Raw genomic sequence first — 25,970 nt, 5'->3', positions numbered from 1 at the left:
TCGGACTCACCTGTGGGGGTTTCTCTCCCCTCTGGATCCGCCTCATTAACACTTAATTAACGCTTAATTAAACCCCCGGGGGAGGGCGGGAACATCCCAGACTTCCTTCCCGTCCCTTTTCCCCCCTCTGCCCTGGATTTGGGAATATTTTAACGGTTACAATTCCTGGATTTGGGAATATTTTAACCGTTGTAATTCCTGGATTTGGGAGTATTTTAACCGTTGTAATTCCTGGATTTGGGAATATTTTAACCGTTACAATTCCTGGATTTGGGAATGTTTTAACCATTATAATTCCTGGATATTGGAAAATTTTAACGATTATAATTTTTGGAATATTTTAATGATTATATTTCTTTTATTTTGGAATATTTCCACCGTTATAATTCCGGGATTTCGGAACATTTTAACCATTATAGTTCCTGGATTTCGGAATATTTTAACGATTAGAATTCCTGGATTTCGGAATATTTTAACGATTAGAATTTTTGGAATATTTTAACCATTGTAATTCCTGGATTTGGGAATATTTTAACCATTATAATTCCTGGATTTTGGAATACTTTGAGGATTATTTTCCTTCCCCCCATCTGTCGCTGCTCCTCGCCACCAGCTGGGGGAGTTATTTGTCCCATTACTTGCCAAAAAAACCCAAAAAAGTGTGAGAAATTGGGATTTGCCACGGGAGGAGGCAACGTCTTATTACCTGCCTAATTATTATACATTCTTATACATTATTATTATTCATTATTATTATTATTATCATCATTATTATACATTATTTTTATATATATTATTATTAATTATCATTATTAACATTATTAACATTATTATAATAACATATATTTTATAATATATATAATATATTAATATATATTATATATTAAATATAATAATTGTTATATATAATTAGTTATATTTTTAACTTGTCATTATATAATCATTATATATAATTAATATAATATATTATGTATAATGTATAATATATAATTAATATATAGTATGATATATAATAACTATAAATAATAATATATGTAATAATATAATAAAGTTTAATGATAATATTACAATAGTATATAATATAATAAAATATAATTCTAATATATAATTATATCATATAGCATGTTAATAATATATTTTAATTAATATATATTATATATCATATTAATAGATTTTAATTAATATTATATTATAAAATAAATACATATTTAATTAATATATTATATTAACAATATAATAATATAATAATAAATTTATAATAATATATATAATAAATAATATATAATAATAATATTTATTATATAGTAATATATAATAAATTATACATATAAAATAATAATATCTATTATACAATAATTCTAATTGTTATACATTAATTATCTCCCCCCCACGCACCCCTTGTCGAATCTCCTCCCACAGGGAGAGAAATCCCGGGATTTTGGGATTTGGGGTTGGTTTTCCCTCCCCAGTGTTTTGCTGCTCCAGAATAAATCCAGTTTGGCTCCGGCCGGGCCGGGAGGGGACAGAGAGTGGGGAGGGGACAGGGAATGGGGAGGGGACAGGGAGTGGGGAGGGGACAGGGAATGGGGGAGGGGACAGGGAGTGGGGAGGGGACAGAGAGTGGGGAGGGGACAGAGAATGGGGAGGGGAGAGGGAATGGGGAGGGGACAGGGAATGGGGAGGGGACAGGGAGTGGGGAGGGGACAGAGAGTGGGGAGGGGACAGAGAATGGGGGAGGGGAGAGGGAATGGGGAGGGGACAGGGAATGGGGAGGGGACAGGGAATGGGGAGGGGAGAGGGAATGGGGAGGGGAGAGGGAATGGGGAGGGGACAGAGAATGGGGAGGGGAGAGGGAATGGGGAGGGGACAGGGAATGGGGAGGGGAGAGGGAATGGGGAGGGGAGAGGCAATGGGGAGGGGATAGAGAGTGGGGAGGGGACAGAGAGTGGGGAGGGGACAGGGAGTGGGGAGGGGACAGAGAATGGGGAGGGGACAGGGAATGGGGAGGGGACAGAGAACAGAGAGGGGACAGGGAGTGGGGAGGGGACAGAGAATGGGGAGGGGACAGAGAGTGGGAAGGGACAGGGAATGGGGAGGGGACAGAGAACAGAGAGGTTCCATCCCTTTAGGGGACAATAACGGGGAGGTTCCATCCCTTTAGGGGATGATAACGGGGAGGTTCCATCCCTTTAGGGTATAACGGGGAGGTTCCATCCCTTTAGGGGATGATAACGGGGAGGTTCCATCCCTTTAGGGGATAAGGGGGAGGTTCCATCCCTTTAGGGGATGATAACGGGGAGGTTCCATCCCTTTAGGGGACAGAGAACAGGGAGGTTCCATCCCTTTAGGGGATAATGGGGAGGTTCCATCCCTTTGCCGCCCCAGATTCCAAGGAAATCCGACACTTCCCTTCCCTTTCCCGCTTCTCCTGCCGGAGTCGCCTTTTCCCAGAACTCCTCCATCCCTTGGGAGTGAGGAGGGAGGGTTTGGGGGGATCTTGGGGCTCCCGGGGTTGGTTCTGGGATGAAATTGGAGCTTTTCTGTCCCCCCCAGTTCAACCCGGGGAGCCCCAAAAACCTGGAGGGAGCTCGGCAGGGCTGGAGCCCCGAACCCCAAAACCCAGAGAGCCAGAGCCCTAAAACCTGGAGAGCTGGAGCCCCGAACCCCAAAACCCAGAGAGCCAGAGAGTCGGAGCCCTGGAACCTGGGAGCCCCAAATCCAGAACCCCAAAATCTGGAGAGTCGGAGCCCCAAAACCTGAGAACCCGAAAACCCAGAGAGCCAGAGCCTGAAGCCCCAAAACTCGGAGAGCTGGAGCCCTGAACCCCAAAACCCCAAAAACTGGAACCCCAAAACCGGGGAGCCCCAGAACCCAGAGAGCTGGAGCTCGGAACCCCAAAACCTGAAGAGCGGGAGCCCTGAACCCCAAAACCCGGAGTGCTGGAGCCCTGAAACCTGGGAACCCCAAAACCCAGATTCCAGCCGGAGCCTGGAATCCCATAAAGCCAGAACAATAAAACCTGGGAACCCCAAAACCCAGAGAGGCAGAGCCTGAAACCCGGGAACCCCAACACCCAGAGAGCTGGGGCCAGAACCCCAAAAGCCAGAGAGCTGGAGCCCTGAACCCCAACACCCAGAGAGCTGGGGCCAGAACCCCAAAACCCAGAGAGCCAGAGCCTGGAATCCCATAAAGCCAGAACACCAAAACCTGGGAGCCCTAAAACCCAAAGAGCCAGAGCCCGGGAACCCCAAAACCCTGACAACTGGGGCCAGAACCCCAAAACCTGGAGAGCCGGAGCCCTAAAACCTGGGAACCCCAAAAGCCAGAGAGCCAGAGCCTGGAATCCCATAAAGCCAAACTTGGGAGCCCAGAACCCCGGAAAGCCAGAGCTCCGAAACCTGGAGATCCAGAGCCCTGAAACCCGGAAACCTGGGGCCCCAAAACCCAGGAGCCCCAAAATCCAGAGAGCTGGAGCACAGAATTCCAGAGAGCCGGAACCCCAGAGAGCTGGAGACCTGAAACCTGGGAACCCCAAAACCCGGAGAGCCAGAGCACGGAATTCCAGGGAGCTGCTGCCCTGAAACCTGGGAACCCTGAAACCTGGGAACCCCGAAACCTGGAGAGCCAGAGCACGGAATTCCAGAGAGCTGCTACCCTGAAACCTGGGAACCCTGAAACCTGGGAACCCCAAAACCCAGAGAGCCAGAACCTGACACCCCAAAACCCGGGAGCCAGAGCATGGAATTCCAGAGCCGGAGCCAGAATTCCAGAGAACCACAGCCCTGAAACCTGGGAGCCCCAAAATCCAGAGAGCCAGAGCCCGGAAACTCCGGAACCCAGAATTCCAGAGAACCAGGGCCCCAAACCCCAGGAGCCCCGAAATCCAGGGAGCCAGGGCTTGGAACCCCAAAACCTGGAGAGCCGGAGCCCTGAACTCGGAATCCTGGAGAACCCCGAAACCCAGGAGCCCCCAAACCCAGGGAGCCTGGAAAACTGGGAGCCCAGAGACCCCGAGAGCTGGAACACAGAATTCCAGAGAGCTGGAGCCAGGACCCCGGAGGTCGGAGCCCCAAAACCTGGGAACCCAGAAACCTGGGAACCCCGAAACCTGGGAATTCTGAAACCTGGGAACACTGAAATCTGGGAACTCTGAAACCTGGAGAGCCAGAGCCTGGAATCCTGGAGATCCAGAGCCCTGAAACCTGGGAACTGAGAAACCTGGGAACACTGAAACCTTGAGAGCCGGAGCATGGAATTCCAGAGAGCTGGAACCCCAAAACCTGGGAATCCTGAAACCTGGGAACCCTGAAACCTGGGAATTCTGAAACCTGGGAGTCCTGAAACCTGGGAACACTGAAACCTGGGAACTCTGAAACCCGGGAACTCTGAAACCTGGGAACGCTGAAATGCAGAGAACCAGAGCCTGGAATCCTGGAGATCCAGAGCCCTGAAACTTGGGAACCCTGAAACTTGGGAGCCCTGAAACTTGGGAACCCTGAAACTTGGGAACCCTGAAACTTGGGAACGCTGAAACTCGGGAACCCTGAAACTTGGGAACCCTGAAACTTGGGAACCTGAAACTTGGGAACCCTGAAACTTGGGAACGCTGAAACCTGGAGAGCCAGAAATCCCAGAGAGCCAGAGCCCTGAAATCTGGGAGCCCAGAACCCCGGAGAGCTGGAGCACGGAATTCCGGAGAGCTGGAGCCAGGAAACCCAGAGAGCCAGAACCCAGAAACCTGGGAAGCGTGAAACTTGGGAACCCTGAAACCTGGGAACGCTGAATCCCAGAGAGCCAGAGCCCCAAAACCTGGGAGCCCCAAAATCCAGAGAGCCAGAGCTCGGAATCCTGGGAACCCTGAAACCTGGGAACTCTGAAACCCAGGAACTCCAAAACCCAGAGAGCCAGAGCCTGGAAACCTGGGAATTCTGAAACCTGGGAATTCTGAATCCTAGGAACCCTGAAACCTGGGAACTGAGAAACCCAGAGAGCCAGAGCCTGGAATCCCAGAAAGCCAGAACCCAGAAACCTGGGAACCCTGAAACCTGGAACTCTGAAACCCGGGAAGGCTGAAACCCCGAGAGCCGGAGCCCCAAAACTCAGGAGCCCCCAAAGCCAGAGCCCCAAAACTCGGGAGCCCCAAAACTCGGGAGCCCCAAAGCCAGAGCTTGGAGCCCGTCCCGGGGCGCAGGAGCCCCCCCGGCCCCGTGTCCTGCAGGAGGGTCCCTCAGCCCGGAGCAAACGGGGGGTGAGTCCCCGGGACCCCAAACCCCGCGGGATTCCCTTCCCCCTTCCCCTTTCCCCTTTCCATTCGGGGTCCCAGTCCCAGTTTGGGGTCCCAGGCCCAGTTTGGGGTTCCAGTTCCAGTTTGGGGTCCCAGTTCCAGTTTGGGGTCCCAGTTCCAGTTTGGGATCCCAGTTCGGGGTCCCAGTCCCAGTTCAGGGTCCCAGTCCCAGTCCCAGTTTGGTGTCCCAGTTTCAGTTTGAGGTCCCAGTTCCAGTTTGGGGTCCCAGTTCCAGTTCAGGATCCCAGTCCCAGTTTGGGGTCCCAGTTCCATTTTAGGGTCCCAGTTCCAGTTTGGGGTCCCAGTTCCAGTTTAGGGTCCCAGTCCTAGTCCCAGTTTGGGGTCCCAGTTTGGGGTCCCAGTCTCAGTTTGGGGTCCCAGTTTCACTTTGGGGTCCCAGTCTCAGTTTGGGGTCCCAGTTTGGGGTCCCAGTTCCAGTTTGGGATCCCAGTTCGGGGTCCCAGTCCCAGTTTGGGGTCCTGGTCCCAGTTTGGGGTCCCAGTTTTAGGGTTTAGGTTTTTAGGTGGTTTTTGGGGTGTTCAAAGGGGCTGAGAGGGACCCCAAGAACCGACTTGTCCCCCTGGGGACCCCCAAACCCCTCCTGGGGACCCCCAAACCCCTCCCCAGGAGGCGACAGCCTGTCCCTGTCCCCTTTGTGACCCCCAAACCCATCCCTAGGAGGTGACAGCCCATCCCTGTCCCCCTAGGGACCCCCAAACCCGTCCTGGGGACCCCCAAGCCCCTCCTGGGCACCCCCAAACCTGTCCTTAGATGGTGACAGCCCGTCCCTGTCCCCTTTGTGACCCCCAGACCCACCCCTAGGAGGTGACAGCCCATCCCTGTCCCCCTAGGGACCCCCCAAACCCCCCCTGGGTACCCCCAAACCCCTCCCCAGGAGGTGACAGCCCCTCCCTGTCCCCTTTGTGACCCCCAAACCCATCCCCTCATGGTGACACCCCATCCTTGTCCCACTGGGGACCCCCAAACCCATCCTGGGGACCCCCAAACTTGTCCCCAGGAGGTGACAGCCCGTCCCTGTCCTCCTGGGGACCCCCAAACCCCTCCTGGGGCCCCCCCAACCCCTCCCTGGGTGGTTCCTTGTCCCCTCGGGGACCCCCAAACCCGTCCCCTCATGGTGACAGCCCCTCCCTGTCCCTCTGCGGACCCCCAAACCCGTCCCCGGTGGTGACCCCCCCTGTCCCCCCAGGATGTGGCAGGAGTGACCCCGTGCCCCCCCCGTGCCCCCAGCATGGACCCCCGGCCCGGGCAGCCCCCGGAGCCGCTGCTGACGGTCAACGAGCAGGTACGGGGGGGTTGGGGGGCGGGGGCTGGTTGGGGGGAATGGGGCTGGTTTTGGGGGGCGGGGGCTGTTTGGGGGGTCCTGGGGCTGGTTTTGGGGTGCGGGGGCTGTTTGGGGGGTATGGGGTCTGTTTGGGGGTTCAGGGGCTGTTTGGGGTGCAGGGTCTGTTTGGGGGGTATGGGGTCTGTTTGGGGGTTCAGGGGCTGTTTGGGGTGCAGGGTCTGTTTGGGGGGTGCAGGGTCTGGTTTTGGGGTTTGGGGTCTGTTTTGGGGTGCAGGGGCTGTTTGGGGGGATCCTGGGGCTGGTTTTGGGGTGCGGGGGCTGTTTGGGGAGTATGGGGTCTGTTTTGGGGTGCAGGGGCTGTTTGGGGGGTATGGGGTCTGTTTGGGGGTGCAGATTCTGTTTTGGGGGGTATGGAGTCTGTTTGGGGGTGCAGGGTCTGTTTTTGGGAGTGCTGGGTCTATTTTTGGGGTTCAGAGTCTGTTTTGGGGCATTCCGGGTCTGGTTTTGGGGTACAGATTCTGTCTTTGGGGTGTAGGGTCTGTTTTGGGGGTGCAGGGTCTGTTTTGGGGGATCCTGGGGCTGGTTTTCGGGTGCAGGGTCTGTTTTCAGGGTTCAGGGTCTGGTTTTGGGGTGTAGGGACTATTTTGGGGGTGCAGGGTCTGTTTTCAGCGTTCAGGGTCTGTTTGTGGGTTCCTGGGTCTGTTTTTGGGGTGCAGGGTCTGTTTTCAGGGTTCAGGGTCTGTTTGGGGCTTCCTGGGTCTGTTTTGGGGTTCAGAGTGTGTTTTGGGGTGCTGAGTCAGTTTGGGGGTGCTGGGTTTGTTTTGGGGGGTTCAGGGTCTGTTTTGGGGTGCAGGGTCTGTTTTGGGGATCCTGGGGCTGGTTTTGGGGTTCAGGGTCTGTTTTGGGGTGCCGGGTCTGTTTTGGGGTTCATGGTCTGTTTTTGGGGTGCAGGGTCTGTTTTGGGGTGCCGGGTCTGTTTTTGGGGTGCAGGCTCAGTTTTGGGGTGCAGGGTCTGTTTTGGGGTTCAGGGTCTGTTTTTGGGGTTCAGGGTCTGTTTTGGGGTTCAGGGTCAGTTTTGGGGTGCAGGGTCTGTTTTGGGGGTGCAGGGTCTGTTTGGGGGGTTCAGAGTCTGTTTTGGGGTGCAGGGTCTGTTGTGGGGTTCAGGGTCTGGTTTTGGGGGTTCAGGGTCTGTTTTGGGTGTGCAGGGTTTGTTTGGGAGGTGCAGGGTCTGTTTTGGGGTGCAGGGTCTGTTTTGGGGGTTTCTGGATCTGTTTGGGGGTACAGTCCATGTTTGGGTGTTACAGTCCGTGGTTTTGGGGTGCCAGCCTCATTTTGGGGTACAGGCCCTGTTTTGGGGTGCCAGCCCTGGTTTTGGGGTGCTAACCCTGTTTTTAGGGTACAGACCCTGTTTTGGGGTACAGGCCCAGTTTTGGGGTACAGACCCTGTTTTGGGGTACCAGCCCTGTTTTGGGGTACCAGCCCTGTTTTGGGGGTACAGACCCTGTTTTGGGGTACAGACCCTGTTTTTGGGGTACAGATCCCGTTTCTGGGGTACAGACCCTGTTTTGGGGTACAGACCCTGTTTTTGGGGTACAGATCCCGTTTCTGGGGTACAGACCCTGTTTTGGGGTACAGACCCTGTTTTTGGGGTACAGATCCCGTTTCTGGGGTACAGACCCTGTTTTTGGGGTACAGGCCCTGTTTAGGGGCTACAGGCCCAGTTTTGGGGTACAGACCCTGTTTTTGGGGTACAGACCCTGTTTTGGGGGGGCTGCAGCATTTCACCCTCTCGGGGTCTCACCTGTGGGTGCCCCAGAGTTGGGGGGGCTGTGACCCCCCAGCCCTCCCTCCAGGGGAGCTCTGCACCCCAAAACAGCCCCGGGGGGTGGGGGGACTCCTGGGGGGGCAGCCAGAGGGAGGGGACACCCCCGGGCTGATTTTGGGGGGCACCCTGAGCTGATTTTGGGGGAGTCACCTCGAGCAGATTTTGGGGGACACACCCCTGAGCTGATTTTGGGGGGGGACACCCACGAGGTGATTTTGGGGGTGACACCCCCGGGCTGATTTTGGGGGACACAGCCCCGGGCTGATTTTGGGGGACCCCCCGGGCTGATTTTGGGGTCTCTCTGCAGGTGATCGTCATGTCCGGCCACGAGACCATCCGGGTGCTGGAGGTGGGGGTGGACACCCCCCTCCCGGCCCAGGGGGACCCCAAAACCGCCGGGGGGGGGGCGGGGGGAGCCCCCGGACAGGGGGGCCCCCCCGGGGGGGAGGAGGGTCCCCCCAGCACCCCGAACTCGACCGGAGGGGAGGTGGCAGGTGAGAGACCCCCATTCCAGGGAACGTTCGTGGGGTGCCCCCGGATTGTCCTGCCCGGGGTCATTCCCTGGGTGCCCCTGAGCCCCTCCCCTGGTCCTGCCCCGTGTCCCCTCCCCTGTCCCCTGTCCTGTCCCCTGTCCTGTCACGGGTCCCCCCTTTTTCTGTCCCCTCCCTGTCCCATTCCTGTCCCCTCCCCTGTCCCCCCGCCCCCCTCACCCTGTGGGGGTGTCCCTTCCCCGGGGGGGCAGAATTTGGGGTCCCCTCACCCCCACACTGTGTGGGGGGTGTCCCTTCCCTGGGGGGGCAGATTTTGGGGTCCCCTCACCCCCTCACCCTGTGGGGGTGTCCCTTCCCCGGGGGGGGGGCAGAATTTGGGGTCCCCCCGCCCCCCTCACCCTGTGGGGGTGTCCCTTCCCCGGGGGGGCAGAATTTGGGGTCCCCTCACCCCCACACTGTATGGGGGGTGTCCCTTCCCCGGGGGGACAGAATTTGGGGTCCCCCCGCCCCCCTCACCCTGTGGGGGTGTACCTTCCCCGGGGGGGCAGAATTTGGGGTCCCCCCGCCCCCCTGACCCCCCCTGTGTCCCCCCCAGGTCAGCCCAAAGTGGCCCCAGCGTCGCCCCCCCCGGTGCCCCCCCCGGGGCCGCCCCCCGTGCCCCAGCTGGCCCTGCAGGCCCCCCCGCAGGTAAATGGGGACACGGGACAGGGACGGGGGGACCCCCGGGGGGTGGGGGGGTCGCCGGGTGAGGGGGGATCCCCCCGTGTCCCCCCCACGGCCCCGCGGGGAGGGGGGGCCGGGGGAGGGGGGGCCACACACAGAAGGGTCTCCACAGACCCGGGAGGGGGGAGGGACCCCAGAGCCCCCCCCAGAGCCCCCCCAGAGCCCCCCCCATCTCCCCACAGAGGAGGGGTTGCCAGGAAAGGGGGATCCCCCTTTATCCCCCCCCAGACCCCAAGGTACCCCCCCTTAACGGAGTTCCCCCCCCATCTCCCCGCAGAGGGGGGGGGGTCTCCAGCTAAGGGGGATCCCCCTTTATCCCCCCCCAGAGCAGCTCAGGGGGCCCCCCTTTGTCCCCCCCATCTCCCCACGGGGCGGGGGGGTCTCCAGCTAAGAGGGGCACCCCCTTTATCGTCCCCAACCCCCCCAGAGGGTCTCCCCGTGCCCCTCCCCGCCGCGGGCTCACTGGGGGGGGGCTGGGGGGGTTTGTCCCCGGGGGAGTTCCCGTTTTTGGGGTGTGGGGCTGGGGGGGTTTGTCCCCGGGGGGGTTCCCGTTTTTGGGGTGTGGGGCTGGGGGGGTTTGTCCCCGGGGGGGTTCCCGTTTTTGGGGTGTGGGGTTGGGGGGGTTTGTCCCCGGGGGGGTTCCCGTTTTTGGGGTGTGGGGCTGGGGGGGTTTGGCCCCGGGGGGGGGGTCCCGTTTTTGGGGTGTGGGGCTGGGGGGGTTTGTCCCCGGGGGGGTCCCGTTTTTGGGGTGGGGGGCTGGGGGTTGTCCCCGCGCGCTGCTTTTGCCCGGGCGTTGATGTTCTGTCTTCTCTCTTTTCAACTCTCATCTCTCTCCGCAGGTGTTGGCTCAGGAAAGCTTAGCCACGGGTGTGACGGGAGTAATGGTTCCGGCAGGGACAGTTACTCAACCTCTTCTTATCCCCATCAGTGTTGCAGGTCAGGTGGCGGGGCCGCTGCCAGCCCAGCCCGCGCTCGTGGTGACAATCCCCACAGCAACGCTGGCCGCGCTGCCGGGACTCCTCAAACCGCCCGTCGCCAGCCTGGCAGGTAACCCCGGCCCGGGCAGGGCGGCAGGAGGAGCCGGGGCACGTTTGGGGCTCCACATGCAGGGTCTGGGGCAGATCTGGGGCTCCACATGCAGGATCTGGGGCATGTTTGGGGCTCCAAACGCAGGGTCTGGGGCACGTTTGGGGCTCCACATGCAGGGTCTGGGGCACGTTTGGGGCTCCACATGCAGGGTCTGGGGCAGATCTGGGGCCCCGAATGCAGGATCTGGGGCACATCTGGGGCTCCACATGCAGGATCTGGGGCACGTCTGGGGCTCCACATGCAGGGTCTGGGGCAGATCTGGGGCTCCAAATGCAGGATCTGGGGCAGATCTGGGGCTCTGAATGCAGGGCCTGGGGCAGATCTGGGGCTCCACATGCAGGGTCTGGGGCAGATCTGGGGCTCGAGATTTGGGGCTCCAGGGGTGGCAGAAGGTGCAGATTTGAGGCTCCAGGTGTGGTGTCTGATGCAGATTTGGGGCTCCAGGTGCAGTACCTGGTGCAGGTTTAGGGCTCCAGGTGTGGTATCTGATGCAGATTTGGGGCTCCAGGTGGGATACCTGGTGTGGATTTGGGTCTCCAAATGCAGAATCTGGGGCAGATTTGGGGCTCAAGATTTAGGGCTCAAGATGTGGCAGAAGGTGCAGATTTGGGGTTCCAGGTGTGACCCCTGGGGCACATTTGGGGCTCCAGGTGTGACACCTGGTGTAGATTTGGGGCTCCCAGTGTGGTACCTGATGTAGATTTGGGGTTCCAGGTGTGGTACCTGGTGCAGATTTGGGGCTCCAAATGCAGGGTCTGGTGCAGATCTGGGGCTCGAGATTTGGGGCTCCAGGTGTGGTATCTGATGCAGATTTGGGGCTCCAGGTGTGATACCTGGTGTGGATTTGGGTCTCCAAATGCAGAATCTGGTGCAGATTTGGGGCTCAAGATTTAGGGCTCAAGATGTGGTAGAAGGTGTAGATTTGGGGTTCCAGGTGTGGCCCCTGGGGCACATTTGGGGCTCCAGGGGTGGCCCCTGGGGCAGATTTGGGGCTTCCAGGTGTGGCAGAAAGTGCAGATTTGGGGCTCCAGGGGTGGCACAGGATGTAGATTTGGGGTTCCAGGTGTAGTATCTGATGCAGATTTGGGGCTCCAGGTGTGCCCCCTGATGCAGATTTGGAGCTCCAGGTGTGGCACCTGAATGCAGGAGAACTCCTGCATTTTGGGAATTGGAATATAAAAGGTGTAGGTTTGGGGCTCCAAGTGTTGTATCTGGTGCAGATTTGGGGCTCCAAATGCAGGATCTCGTGGAGATCTGGGGCTCGAGATTTGGGGGCCCAGGGGTGGCAGAAGGTGCAGATTTGGGGCTGCAGGTTTAGTATCTGGTGGAGATTTGGGGCTGCAGATTTAGGGCTTGAGATGTGGCAGAAGATGCAGATCTGGGACTCCAGGGGTGGCCCCCGTTGTAGATTTGGGGCTCCAAATGCAGTACCTGGTGGAGATTTGGGGCTCAAGATGTGGCAGAAGGTGCAGATTTGGGGCTCCAGGTGTGGCCCCTGCTGCAGATTTGGGGCTCCTGGTGCAGTATCTGCTGCAGATTTGGGGTTCCAGATGTGGTACCTGATGCAGATTTGGGGCTCGAGATGTGGCAGAAGGTGCAGATTTGGGGCTCCAGGTGAAGTGTGTGGTGCACATTCGGGGCTCCAGAGGCAGTACCTGCTGGAAGTTTGGGGCTCGAGATTTGGGGCTCCAGGGGTGATCCCTGGTGTAGATTTGGTGATCCAGGTGTGGTATCTGATGCAGATTTGGGGCTCCAAATGCAGGATCTGCTGGAGATTTAGGCCTTGAGATTTGGGGCTCCAGGTGTGGCACCTGAATGCAGGAGAGGTCCTGAATTTGGGGAATTGGAGTATGAAGGGCATAGATTTGGGGCTCCAGGTGTAGTATCTGATACAGATTTGGGGCTCAAGATTTGGGGCTCCAGGGGTGGCCCATGATGCAGATTTGGGGCTCCAACTACAATATCTGGTGTAGATTCGGGTCCCAAGATTTGGGGCTCGAGATGTGGCAGAAGGTGCAGATTTGGGGCTCCAGGTGCAGTATCTGGTGCAGATTTGGGGCTCCAAAGGCAGAACCTGCTGGAGGTTGGGGGCTCGAGATGTGGCAAATGAGGCAGATTTGGGGCTGCAGGTTTAGTATCTGGTGGAGATTTGGGGCTGCAGATTTAGGTCTTGAGATGTGGCAGAAGGTGCAGATTTGGGGCTCCAGGGGTGGCACCTGGTGTAGATTTGGGGCTCCAAATGCAGGATGTGGTGGAGATTTGGGGCTTGAGATTTGGAGCTCCAGGTGTGGTATCTGATGCAGATTTGGGGTTCCAGGTGTGGCCCCTGGTGTGGATTTGGGGCTCCAGGTGTGGTGCCTGGTGTGGATTTGGGGTTCCAGGTGTGGTACCTGGTGTGGATTTGGGGCTCCAGGTGTAGTATCTGATGCACATTTGGGACTCCAAATCCAGTATGTGGTGGGGATTTGGGGCTGCAGATTTGGGGCTCAAGATGTGGTACCTGGTGCAGATTTGGGGCTCCAGGTAGAGCATCTGGTACAGATTTTGGGCTCGAGATGTGGTACCTGGTGTGGATTTGGGGCTCCAGATGTGACACCTGAATGCAGGAGAGGTCTGAGTTTGGGGAACTGGAGTATAAAAGGTGCAGATTTGGGGCTCGTGCTGTGGCAGAAGGTGCACATTTGGGGCTCCAGGTGTGGCACCTGAATGCAGGAGAGGTCCTGAATTTGGAGAATTGGGATATAAAAGGTGTTGATTTGGGGCTCCAGGTGAGCCACATGCTCTACATGTGGGGCTCCAGGTGTGGCCCCTGATGTAGATTTGGGTTTCCAGGTGTGATACCTGATGTAGATTTGGGTTTCCAGGTGTGATACCTGATGTAGATTTGGGGTTCCAGGTGTTGGTAGAGATTTGGGGCTCCAGGTGTGGCCCCTGGGGCAGATTTGGGGCTCCAGAGGCAGGATCTGGTGGAGGTTTGGGGCTCGAGATTTGGAGCTCCAGGTGTGACACCTGGTGTAGATTTGGGGCTCCCAGTGTGGTACCTGATGTAGATTTGGGGTTCCAGGTGTGACCCCTGGTGCAGATTTGGGGCTCCAGGTGTAGTATCTGGTGCAGATTTGGGGTTCCAGGTGTGGCCCCTGGGGCTCCAAATGCAGGATCTGCTGAAGATTTGGGGCTCCAGGTGTGCTACATGATGCAAATTTGGGGCTCAAGATGTGGCAGAAGGTGCAGATTTGGGGCTCCAGGTGTGGTACCTGATGTAGATTTGGGGCTCCAGGTGTGGTACCTGATGTAGATTTGGGGCTCCAGGTGTGGTACCTGGTATGGATTTGGGGCTCCAGGTGTGGCCCCTGGTGCAGATTTGGGGCTCCATGTGCAGTACCTGGTGCAGATTTGGGGTCCCAGGTGTGACCCCTGATGTAGATTTGGGGTCCAGGTGTAGTATCTGGTGCAGATTTGGGGTCCCAGGTGTGACCCCTGATGTAGATTCGGGGTCCCAGGTGTGACCCCTGATGTAGATTCGGGGTCCAGGTGTGGCCCCTCCCACAGCAGGTGAGGTTCCCCAAGGGGGGGGACACACCTGCAGGTGATGGGGGGTGATCAACCCCCACGGGGGTGCCCTGAGGGACCCTGGACCTGTCCCAGGTGTGTCCAGGGAGGTTTTGGGGCGCCCGGGGTGCCCCCCCGATGTAGGTGTTGGGGGGGGCAGTCAGGGCAGGACCGGGTGGGGGGCAGGGAGGTTTTGGGGTGCCCCGGGTGCCCCCCCAGGGTAGGTGGGGGGGGGCTCTCAGGGGGGGTTCGGGGTCCCCCCAGTGTAGGGGGGGGGGGAGCAGTCAGGGCAGGACTGGGGGGATTCGGGGTCCCCCCCGTGTAGGTGTGCAGGGGGCAGTCAGGGCAGTCAGGGGGGATTGGGGGTCTCCCCGGGGTCCCCCCGGTGTAGGTGTGCAGGGGGCAGTTGGGGGTGTTCATGGGTTCAGGGGTGGTTTAGGAGTGCAGGGGGCACTCAGGGGGGTTCAAGGGTAGCTCAGGTGTGCAGGGGGCACTCAGGGGGGGGTTCAGGGGTGGTTTAGGTGTGCAGGGGGCACTCAGGGGGGGGTTCAGGGGTGGTTTAGGTGTGCAGGGGGCACTCAGGGGGTGTTCAGGGGTTCAGGTGTGGTTTAGGTGCTCAGGATCACTCCGGGTGTGTTCAGGGGTAGTTTAGGTGTTCAGGGGTCACTCCGGGGTGTTCAGGAGTGTTCAGGGGTGGTTTAGGAGTGCAGGGGGCAGTCAGGGGGGTTCAGGGGTAGCTCAGGTGTGCAGGGGACACTCCGGAGTGTTCAGGGGTGGTTTAGGTGTTCAGTGGGCACTCAGGGGGTGTTCAGGGGTGGTTTAGGTGTGGTTTAGGTGTTCAGGGGTCACTCCGGGGTGTTCAGGGGTATCCAGGTGTGCTTTAGGTGTTCGGGGGGGGCACTCCGGGGTGTTCAGGAGTGTTCAGATGTGGTTTAGGTGTTCAGGGGGGGCACTCGGGGGGTGTTCAGAGGTGGTTCAGGTGTGGTTTAGGTGTTCAGGGGGGGCACTCGGGGGGTGTTCAGGGGTTCAGGTGTGGTTCAGGTTCTCAGGGGTCACTCCGGGGGTGTTCAGGGGTGGTTCAGGGGTGGTTTAGGTGTTCAGGGGTCACTCGGGAGGGTGTTCAGGTGTGGTTTAGGTGTTCAGGGGTCACTCCGGGGGTGTTCAGGGGAGGTTCAGTGGTGGTTCAGGGGTGGTTTAGGTGTTCAGGGGGGGCACTCCGGGGTGTTCAGGTGTGGTTTAGGTGCTCAGGATCACTCCGGGGTGTTCAAGGGTCACTCGGGGGGTGTTCAGGTGTGGTTCAGGTGTTCAGGGGGGTCACTCGGGGGGTGTTCAGGGGTGTTCAGGTGTGGTTTAGGTGTTCAGGGGTCACTCCGGGGTGTTCAGGGGTGGTTTAGGTGTTCAGGGGTCACTCCGGGGTGTTCAGGGGTGGTTCAGATGTGGTTTAGGTGTTCAGGGGGGGCACTCCGGGGTGTTCAGGTGTGGTTTAGGTGCTCAGGATCACTCCGGGGTGTTCAAGGGTCACTCGGGGGGTGTTCAGGGGTGGTTCAGGTGTTCAGGGGGGTCACTCGGGGGGTGTTCAGGGGTTCAGGGTTGGTTCAGGTGTTCAGGGCTCACTCGGGGGTGTTCAGTGGTGGTTCAGGTGTGGTTCAGGTGTTCAGGGGGGTCACTCAGGGGTGTTCAGGGCTCTGTCCCCCCCCGCTGTCCCCCACTGACGCTGTCCCCTCTCTCCGCAGCCGCCGCCGTGCTGAGCCCCCTCCCGGCCGTCCCGGCGGTCCCGGCGCCCCGGGCCCCCCCCCCCGCCCCCCGGGCAGCCCCCGCTGCTGCCGCAGCCCCCCCCGGCGCCCACCCCCCCGAAGGAGCCCGCGGGGGCAGCGCAGACCCCCCTGACCCTGCAGGCCCCGCTCGCCGGCCTGGCCTTTAACCCCGGCATCGTAAGGACGCGCTAATTACCGCGGGTTAATTAGTCCGGCTTAGCAAGGACGGGTTAATTACCGCGGGTTAATTAGTCCGGCTTAGCAAGGATGGGTTAATTACTGCGGGTTAATTAGTCCGGTTTAGTAAGGACGGGTTAATTACCGCGGGTTAATTAGTCCAGCTTAGCAAGGACGGGTTAATTACCGCGGGTTAATCACTCCGGTTTAGCAAGGACGCGTTAATTACCGCGGGTTAATGAGTCCAGCTTAGTAAGGACAGGTTAATTACCGCGGGTTAATGAGTCCAACTTAGTAAGGACAGGTTAATTACCACGGGTTTATCACTCCAGCTTAGTAAGGACAGGTTAATTACTGCGGGTTAATCACTCCGGCTTAGCAAGGACGGGTTAATTACTGCGGGTTTATCACTCCGGCTTAGCAAGGATGGGTTAATTACTGCGGGTTAATCACTCCGGTTTAGTAAGGACGGGTTAATCACTCTGGTTTATTAAGGACAGGTTAATTATTCCGGTTTATTAAGGACGGGTTAATTATTCTGTTTTAGTAAGGATGGGTTAATCACTCTGGTTTATTAAGGACGGGTTAATCACTCCAGTTTAGTAAGGATGGGACGGGCCCAGCCCGGCCCGGGGGACACGTCCTGGGGGCCACAGGAATGCGGGAGGCACATCCTGGGGTCACATCCCAGGGACACATCCTGGGGTCACATCCCATGGACACATCCCATGGACACATCCCATGGACACATCCCGGGGACACATCCTGGGGACACATCCTGGGGACACATCCCGGGGACACATCCCAGGGACACATCCCAGGGTCACATCCCATGGACACATCCCGGGGACACATCCCGGGGACATCCCAGGGACACATCCTGGGGACATCCCAGGGACACATCCCATGGACACATCCCGGGGACACATCCCAGGGACACATCCTGGGGTCACATCCTGGGGTCACATCCCAGGGACATCCCAGGGTCACATCCCGGGGTCACATCCCATGGACACATCCCGGGGATACATCCCAGGGACACATCCCGGGGTCACATCCCATGGACACATCCCATGGACACATCCCGGGGACACATCCCAGGGACACACCCTGGAGTCACACCCTGGGGTCACATCCCAGGGTCACATCCCATGGTCACATCCCATGGACACATCCTGGGGTCACATCCCATGGACACATCCCATGGACACATCCCGGGGACACATCCTGGGGACACATCCTGGGGTCACATCCCAGGGACACATCCCATGGACACATCCCGGGGACACATCCCAGGGACACATCCTGGGGTCACATCCCAGGGTCACATCCCAGGGTCACATCCCATGGACACATCCCGGGGATACATCCCAGGGACACATCCTGGGGTCACATCCCATGGACACATCCCATGGACACATCCCATGGACACATCCCAGGGACACATCCCATGGACACATCCCGGGGTCACATCCTGGGGTCACACCCTGGGGTCACACCCTGGGGTCACACGGAGCCCGGGGCCACATCCCAACTTCCCTGGTCCCGAGTCCAGCCTCAGTTTCCCTGGACAAGATTCCCTGGACCAGATTCCAGCCTCAGTTTCCCTGTATGAGATCCCAGCCTGAGTTTCCCTGGGCAGGATCCCAGCCTTGCTTTTCCCAGGCACAATCCCAGGCTGTTTCCCCAAGCAGGATCCCAGCCTCAGTTTCCCTGGATAAGATCCCAGCCTCAGTTTCCCTGGACTGGATTCCAGCCTCAGTTTCCCTGGATCAGATTCCAGCCCCACTTTCCCTGGACACAGTCCCAGCCTCAGTTTCCCTGGAGAAGTTTCCCTGCACCAGATTCCAGTCTCAGTTTCCCTTTATGAGATCCCAGCCTGAGTTTCTCTGGATAAGATTCCAGCCTCAGTTTCCCTGTGTGAGATTCCAGCCTCAGTTTCCCTGGAGAAGTTTCCCTGGACTAGATTCCAGCCTCAGTTTCCCTGGACAAAATTCCAGCCTCAGTTTAACTGGAGAAGCTTCCAGCCTCAGTTTCTCTGCACACAATCCCAGCCTCAGTTTCCCTGGAGAAGTTTCCAGCCTCACTTTCCCTGGACACAATCCCAGGCTCAGTTTCCCTGGACCAGAATTCCAGCCTCAGTTTCCCTGGATCAGATCCCAGCCCCCTTTCCCTGCACACAATCCCTGCCCAGTTTCCCAATCCCCCCCCCCTCACCTGCAGCTCCACTTTGGGCAGATTCCAGGGCCTGGATTTGGGAATTTGAGGACCCCTGGGGGACTCCTGGGGCAGGGGGGAGGGTGTGACCATCCAGGGGGTCCCAGTGTCCCATCTGGGGGGTCCCAATACCCCTTTTGTCCCATCCAGGGGGTCCCAGTGTCCCATTTGTCCCATTTGGGAGGTTCCAGTGCCCTGTGTGACCATCCAGGGGGGTCCCAGTGCCCCTTTTGTCCCATCCAGGGGGTCCCAGTGCCCCTTGTGTCACATCCAGGGGGGTCCCAGTGTCCCTTGTGTCACATCTGGAGGGTCTCAGTGCCCCTTGTGCCCAATCCGGGGGGTCCCGGTGCCCCTCTTGTCCCATTCGGGGGGGTCCCGGTTGCTCCCGGTGTGTCCCCCCTGCCCCAGGCCGGGTGTTTCCGCCCCCCCCCATCTCTGTGTCCCCCCCACCTCTGTCCCCCCCCCAGGTGATCGGGTCCCCCACCTCTGTGTCCCCCCCACCTCTATGTCCCCCCCCAGGTGATCGGCCCCCCCCATCTCTGTGTCCCCCCCACCTCTGTGTCCCCCCCACCTCTATGTCCCCCCCAGGTGATCGGCCCCCCCCATCTCGGTGTCCCCCCCACCTCTGTGTCCCCCCCAGGTGATCGGGACTCTGCCGTGGGTCGTGGCCCCCCCCGGGGTGGCCGCGGCCCCCCCCGCGCCGCCCCCCCCGAGCCTGCAGGTGACCCCGGTGACGCCGCAGCTGCTGCTGAACGCGCAGGGCCAGGTGATCGCCACGCTCGCCACCGGAGTGGCCACCGGCGTGGCCACCGCGGCCACCGTCAGCGCCGCCCCCGCCGCGCCCACCCCCGGCAAGAAGGGCGGCCCCCCCGAGACCCCCGTCAAGAGCGAGGTGAGCCCCGAGACCCCCCGAGACCCCTGAGACCCCCCGAGACCCCCCGAGATCCCCGTCAAGAGCGAGGTGAGCCCCGAGACCCCCCGAGACCCCCGTCAAGAGTGAGACGAGCCTTGAAACCCCTGAGGCCCCCTGAGACCCCCATCAAGGGTGAGGTGAGCCCTGAGCCCCTTGAGACCCCCCGAGACCCCTGAGACCCCCCGAGACCCCCGTCAAGAGCGAGGTGAGCCCTGAGACCCCCCGAGACCCCCTGAAACCCCTGAGACCCCCCCGAGACCCCCCAAGGCCCCCCGAGACCCCCCGAGACCCCCGTCAAGAGCGAGGTGAGCCCTGAGACCCCCCAAGACCCCCTGAGAGCCCCGTCAAGGGCGAGGTGAGCCCTGAGCTCCCTGGGAACCCCTCGAAGCCCCCCGAGCCCCCTCAAGAACGAGGTGAACCCTGAGCCCGCCCGAGACCCCCCGAGACCCCCTGAGACCCCCAAGAGCCCCATCAAGAGTGAGATGAGCCCTGAGCTTCCTGAGAACCCCCCCAAGACCCCCGTCAAGGGTGAGGTGAGCCCTGAGCCCCTTGAGACCCCCTGAGACCCCTGAGACCCCCCCGAGACCCCCCCGAGACCCCCATCAAGAGCAAAGTGAGCCCCGAGACCCCCCAAAACCCCCTCCAAGACCCCCCGAGATCCCCCGGCCCCCCACCAAGAGCGAGGTGAGCCTCGACCCCCCGCGCTCCCTGGGGACCCCTCTGAGCCCCCCTGAGACCCCCCCAAGAACAAGGTGAACCCTGAGCCCCCCCCAGACCGAGGTGTGTCACGGCCACGGGGCTTTGGGACCCTCGGGGTGGCTTTGGGACCCCCCCCGAGCACCTTTGGGACCCTCCCCGTGGCTTCAGGAGCCCCCTGAGCACCTTTGGGACCCGGACAGGTGGGTTTGGGGACCCCCAAACACCTTTGGGACCCGGACAGGTGGATTTGGGGGCACCTGAGCACCTTTGGGTCCTCGACAGGTGGTTTGGGGAACACAGGAGCCCCCCTGGGATGGGGCCCCATGCCCAGGACACCTTTGGGACCCCCTTGCGTGGTTTTGGGACCCCCAGAGCACCCCCAGGTGCCCCCTCGTGCCCCATGGTCACCCAGTACCCCCAGTGGGACCCCCAGTGGGACCCCCAGTGCCCCCAGTGCCCCCAGTGGGACCCCCAGTGCCCCCAGTGCCCCCAGTGCCCCTCCCAGTGCCCCTCCCAGTGCCCCCAGTGCCCCTCCCAGTGCCCCCAGTGGGACTCCCAGTGGGACTCCCAGTGCCCCTCCCAGTGCCCCCCCAGTGCCCCCAGTGCCCCTCCCAGTGCCCCCAGTGGGACCCCCAGTGCCCCTCCCAGTGCCCCCAGTGCCCCCAGTGCCCCCCCAGTGCCCCCAGTGCCCCTCCCAGTGCCCCCAATGTCCCCAGTGGGACCCCCAGTGCCCCCAGTTCCCCCAGTGCCCCCACCAGTGCCCCTCCCAGTGCCCCCCCAGTGCCCCCCAGTGCCCCTCCCAGTGCCCCCAGTGCCCCCCAGTGCCCCTCCCAGTGCCCCCAGTGCCCCTCCCAGTGCCCCCCCCAGTGCCCCCAGTGCCCCCCCAGTGCCCCCAGTTCCCCCAGTGCCCCCAGTGCCCCCCAGTGCCCCTCCCAGTGCCCCCAGTGCCCCTCCCAGTGCCCCCAGTGTCCCCCCGGCCCCAGTCCCGGCTCGGGGGGTCCCAGTTTGGGTCTGTCCCCCCCAGGTCCAGCCCATCCAACCCGCCCCCGCCGGGGGCACCCCCAGCCCGGGGGCCAAGGTGGCCCCGACCCCCCCGGCCGGCCCCGAGACCCCCACGGTCAGCCAGCTGGTGGCCAGTGAGTGCCAGACTGGGAGCACTGGGAGCACTGGGAGCACTGGGACGGGGATAACGGGGACTGGGAGAGGGATAATGGGGACTGGGAGAGGGATGATGGGGACTGGGACCCACTGGGAGGGGTCTGGGGTCCCTGGGAGAGGGCTTTTGGGATTTGGGGTCCCTGGGAGAGGGATATCGGGGTCTGGAATCCCTGGCAGAGGGATTTTGGGGTCTGGGGTCCCTGGGAGAGGGATTTTGGGATTTGGGGTCCCGGGCAGAGGGATTCTGGGGTCTGGGATCCCTTGGAGAGGGATATTGGGATTTGGGGTCCCTGGGCAGAGGGATAACAGGGATTGGGGTCCCTGGCAGAGGGATTTTGGGATTTGGGGTCCCTGGCAGAAGGATATTGGGGTCTGGGATCCCTGAGCAGAGGGATATTGGGGTCTGGGATCTCGGGGGCAGAGGGATTTGGGGATTTGGGGTCCCTGGGCAGAGGGATTTGGGGTCCCTGGGCAGAGGGATTTGGGGTCCCTGGCAGAGGGATTTTGGGATTTGGGGTCCCTGGCAGAGGGTCCCTGGGCAGAGGGATTTGGGGTCCCTGGGCAGAGGGATTTTGGGATTTGGGGTCCCTGGGCAGAGGGATTTGGGTCCCTGGCAGAGGGTCCCTGGCAGAGGGTCCCCCCCCGTGCCCCCCCAGAGCCCCCCGCGCCCCCCGGGGCGGAGGAGGACGGGATCAACCTGGAGGAGATCCGGGAATTCGCCAAGAACTTCAAACTGCGGCGGCTCTCGCTGGGCCTGACCCAGACACAGGTGGGGCAGGCGCTGACGGCCACCGAGGGGCCCGCCTACAGCCAGTCGGCCATCTGCAGGTAACTGCTCACCTGGGCAGGTAACTGCTCACCTGGGACACACCTGAGACAGGTAACACACACCTACAGCCAGTCGGCCATCTGCAGGTAACTGCTCACCTGGGCAGGTAACTGCTCACCTGGGACAGGTAACACACCTGGGACACACCTGAGACAGGTAACACACACCTGGGACACACCTGGGACAGGTAACACATGCCTACAGCCAGTCGGCCATCTGCAGGTAACTCACCTGGGCAGGTAACACACACCTGGGACACACCTGGGACAGGTAACACACACCTACAGCCAGTCGGCCATCTGCAGGTAACTGCACACCTGGGCAGGTAACACACCTGGGACACACCTGGGACAGGTAACACACACCTGGGACAGGTAACACACACCTGGGACACACCTGAGACAGGTAACACACACCTACAGCCAGTCGGCCATCTGCAGGTATGGGACAGGTAACACACCTGGGACAGGTAACTGCACACCTGGGACAGGTAACACACACCTGAGACACACCTGGGACAGGTAACACACACCTGGGACACACCTGGGACAGGTAACACACACCTACAGCCAGTCGGCCATCTGCAGGTAACTCACCTGGGACACACCTGGACAGGTAACACACCTACAACCAGTCTGTCATCTGCAGGCAACTCACCTGGACTGGTAACAACACACCTACAGCCAGTCGGCCATCTGCAGGTAACACACACCCAAGACACACCTGGGACAGGTAACACACCTGGACAGGTAACACACACCTGGGGCAGGTAACACACACCTGGACAGGTAACACACACCTGGGGCGGGTCTGGGGACAGGTACCACACACCTGGACAGGTAACACACACCCAGGACACACCTGGACAGGTACCACACACCTGGACAGGTAACACACACCCAGGACACACCTGGGACAGGTACCACACACCTGGACAGGTACTGCACACCTGGACAGGTAACACACACCTGGAGAGATAACACACCTGGGGCAGGTACCACACACCTGGGGCAGGTACCACGCACCTGGGGCAGGTACCACACACCTGGACAGGTAACACACACCTGGGGCAGGTACGACACACCTGGACAGGTAACACACACCTGGGGCAGGTACCACACACCTGGACAGGTAACACACACCTGGGGCGGGTCTGGGGACAGGTAACACACCTGGGGCAGGGGCGGGGCCATGGCAGAGGCTGCCCAACCCCTCAGGGTCCCCCCTTGTCCCTCATCCCTGAGGGGCCCTTTGACCCCTTTGACCCCTTTGACCCCTTTGACCCCCGGGACCCCCCTGGGTTTAAGGGGATGCAACACCCCCCGTGACCCCCCTGTGACCCCTCTGTGACCCCCCTGTGACCCCCCTGTGACCTCCCTGTGACCCCCCAGTGACCCCTCAGTGTCCTCTGACTGTCCCCCTCAGTGTCCCCGTTGTCCCCGTGTCCCCAGGTTCGAGAACCTGGACATCCCCCCCGAGTGTCCCCTGTGTCCCCCCCGAGTGTCCCCTGTGTCCCCCCTGAGTGTCCCCACTGTCCCCACTGTCCCCAGGTTCGAGAAGTTGGACATCCCCCCTGAGTGTCCCCCCTGAGTGTCCCCCCTCAGTGTCCCCGTTGTCCCCGTGTCCCCAGGTTCGAGAAGCTGGACATCACGCCCAGTGTCCCCCCTGAGTGTCCCCTCAGTGTCCCCGTTGTCCCCGTGTCCCCTCAGGTTCGAGAAGTTGGACATCCCCCCTCAGTGTCCCCTCAGTGTCCCCCCTGAGTGTCCCCGTGTCCCCAGGTTCGAGAAGCCGGACATCACCCTGAGTGTCCCCTGAGTGTCCCCCCTGAGTGTCCCCTCAATGTCCCCGTTGTCCCTGTGTCCCCCCAGGTTCGAGAAGCTGGACATCCCCCCTCAGTGTCCCCCTCAGTGTCCCCTCAGTGTCCCCTCAGTGTCCCCCCTGAGTGTCCCCGTGTCCCCCCAGGTTTGAGAAGCTGGACATCCCCCCTCAGTGTCCCCTCAGTGTCCCCTCTGTGTCCCCGTGTCCCCCCAGGTTCGAGAAGCTGGACATCACGCCCAGTGTCCCCTCAGTGTCCCCTCAGTGTCCCCTCGGTGTCCCCTCAGTGTCCCCGTGTCCCCAGGTTCGAGAAGCTGGACATCACGCCCAAGAGCGCGCAGAAGCTGAAGCCGGTGCTGGAGAAGTGGCTGCGGGAGGCGGAGCAGCGGCAGCGGGAGGGGCAGCAGCACCTCCTCGACTTCGTGGGGGGCGAGCCGGGCAAGAAGCGCAAACGCCGCACGTCCTTCACCCCCCAGGCCCTGGAGGCGCTCAACGCGCACTTCGAGCGCAACGCGCTGCCCACGGGGCCCGAGATCACGCGGATCGCGCAGGAGCTGCGCTACGACCGCGAGGTCGTGCGGGTCTGGTTCTGCAACCGCCGCCAGACCCTCAAGAACACCAGCAAGCTCAACGTCTTCCACGTGCCCTGAGCGGGGCCACGGGAACCCCCCCGGGGGTACCCCCATCCATCCCCCGGGGGTACCCCCATCCATCCCCCGGTGTGACCCCCCCATCCCCCGGGGGTACCCCCCATCCATCCCCCGGGGATACCCCCCATCCATCCCCCGGGAGTGACCCCCCATCCATCCCCCGGGGGTACCCCCCATCCATCCCCCGGCTGTGACCCCCATCCCCCGGGGGTACCCCCCATCCCCCGGGAGTGACCCCCCATCCATCCCCCGGGGGTACCCCCATCCATCCCCCGGCTGTGACCCCCATCCCCCGGGGGTACTCCCCATTCCCCGGGGTTACCCCCCATCCCCCGGGTGTGACCCCCATCCATCCCCTGGGTGTGACCCCCATCCCCCGGGGGTACCCCCATCCATCCCCCGGGTGTGACCCCCCATCCCCCGGGTGTGACCCCCCCGGCTCCTGCCGGCAGCACTTTGGCCGCGGGGTTTGTCCCTCTGTCACCTGTGCCCACCTGTGTCCAGCCCCACCTGTGCCCACCCGTGTCCATCCCCACCCAACCTCTCCCACGTGCCCTGAACTGGGAGCACTGGGAGCCCCCCCACGTCCCCCATTAGCCCCGGCAGCACTTTGGGAGACAAACTGCTGGGTTTGTCCCTCTGTCACCTGTGCCCACCTGTGCCCACCTGTGTCTGTCCCTCACCTGTGCCCATCCCCCTGTGCCTGTACCTGTTCCAGCCCTTTAACAACTTCCACGTGCCCTGCACCCCCCCGTGTGTCCCCCCGGTCCCTCCTCGTGTGTCCCCCCCGTGTGTCCCCCCGTGTGTCCCCCCCGTGTGTCCCTCCCGTGTCCCCCCCGTGTGTCCCCCCCGTGTGTCCCCCCCGTGTGTCCCCCCCATGTGTCCCCCCCCGTGTGTCCCCCCCGTGTCCCCCCTCCCTCCATCAGCACTTTGGCCGCTGCTCCCCCCCCTTTGCCCCCCCGTTCTGTCCCCGCCTGTCCCCCCCTCCCCTCGGCTCACGCGTCACCTGCGAGTGTTCGCGTGGCGCGTCCCCCACCTGTGCCAGGTGTGGTGTCAACCCCTCCCCCATCTCTCCTGCCCCCCAAGTGTCCCCTTCCCCCAACCCCCCCCCCCCAAAAAAATCAGTGCTTTCCATTTCCCGGGTCTTGCCCCTTTCCCCGCCTTTCTGAGGCAGCGGCGCAGCTCCCGGGGGGGGGGTGTGGGACCCCCGAGTCGTGTCCTCCCCACGCTGATTTTGGGGACCCCCCCAACCTCCTGAGGGGCTTCTGGGGGTGCCCCCCCCACCTTGGGGACATCCCGCGGGTGGCACTTTGGGGACATCGCTGCACTCCCCGGGTTTTTGGGGGGATGAACCCCCAGAGGGAGCAGCCACCCCCCCCCCCCCCGAGGGGTCTCCAGCCCGGGGAGCGACGGGGAGGGGGCGCTTTGGGGGGGACGGGGAGGACCCTGCGGGGGGGGGCACGGCAGATTAATGCACTTGATGTAGTGGTGTGA

The 25,970-nt window shown here is 60.6% G+C and overlaps 2 protein-coding genes and 2 long non-coding RNA genes across 4 annotated transcripts; 1 reads left to right on the top strand and 3 right to left on the bottom strand.

Annotated features, from left to right (window-relative positions):
- Window positions 1-2,970: 2,970 nt before the first annotated feature.
- Window positions 2,971-6,418, bottom strand: LOC127464660 (uncharacterized; the record flags this gene model as incomplete). Its single annotated transcript, XM_051775097.1, has 9 exons — window positions 6,407-6,418; window positions 5,061-5,283; window positions 4,881-4,967; window positions 4,716-4,770; window positions 4,575-4,613; window positions 4,093-4,463; window positions 3,585-3,616; window positions 3,360-3,522; window positions 2,971-3,019 (listed from the first exon to the last, which is right to left on the bottom strand). Coding segments are annotated over exons 1-9 (1,031 nt in total), but the record flags the coding sequence as incomplete, so codon positions are not given.
- Window positions 6,419-6,533: 115 nt separating this feature from the next.
- On the top strand, window positions 6,534-24,669 carry LOC127464668 (POU domain, class 6, transcription factor 1-like). The gene is given in 11 exon segments (XM_051775103.1): window positions 6,534-6,587; window positions 8,720-8,906; window positions 9,499-9,590; window positions 10,466-10,673; window positions 15,998-16,053; window positions 16,055-16,195; window positions 19,053-19,304; window positions 21,049-21,160; window positions 21,839-22,010; window positions 24,131-24,525; window positions 24,619-24,669. Coding segments are annotated over 10 exon segments (1,620 nt in total). The 3' UTR covers window positions 24,477-24,525; window positions 24,619-24,669.
- Window positions 22,048-22,598, bottom strand: LOC127464661 (uncharacterized). The gene is made up of 4 exons (XR_007901507.1): window positions 22,513-22,598; window positions 22,273-22,471; window positions 22,148-22,178; window positions 22,048-22,073 (listed from the first exon to the last, which is right to left on the bottom strand). It is a non-coding gene; the product is annotated as an uncharacterized LOC127464661 (long non-coding RNA).
- On the bottom strand, window positions 22,739-23,073 carry LOC127464662 (uncharacterized). Its single transcript, XR_007901508.1, has 3 exons — window positions 23,037-23,073; window positions 22,929-22,979; window positions 22,739-22,810 (listed from the first exon to the last, which is right to left on the bottom strand). It is a non-coding gene; the product is annotated as an uncharacterized LOC127464662 (long non-coding RNA).
- Window positions 24,670-25,970: the final 1,301 nt, after the last annotated feature.

This window comes from Manacus candei, unplaced genomic scaffold (genome assembly GCF_025592945.1).
Source record: "Manacus candei isolate 608988 ecotype Guabito, Panama unplaced genomic scaffold, ASM2559294v1 h1tg000255l, whole genome shotgun sequence".
Classification (NCBI taxonomy): domain Eukaryota; kingdom Metazoa; phylum Chordata; class Aves; order Passeriformes; family Pipridae; genus Manacus; species Manacus candei.
Note: the sequence above shows the minus strand (reverse complement) of the source record. Positions and strands in the feature narration are given on the sequence as shown.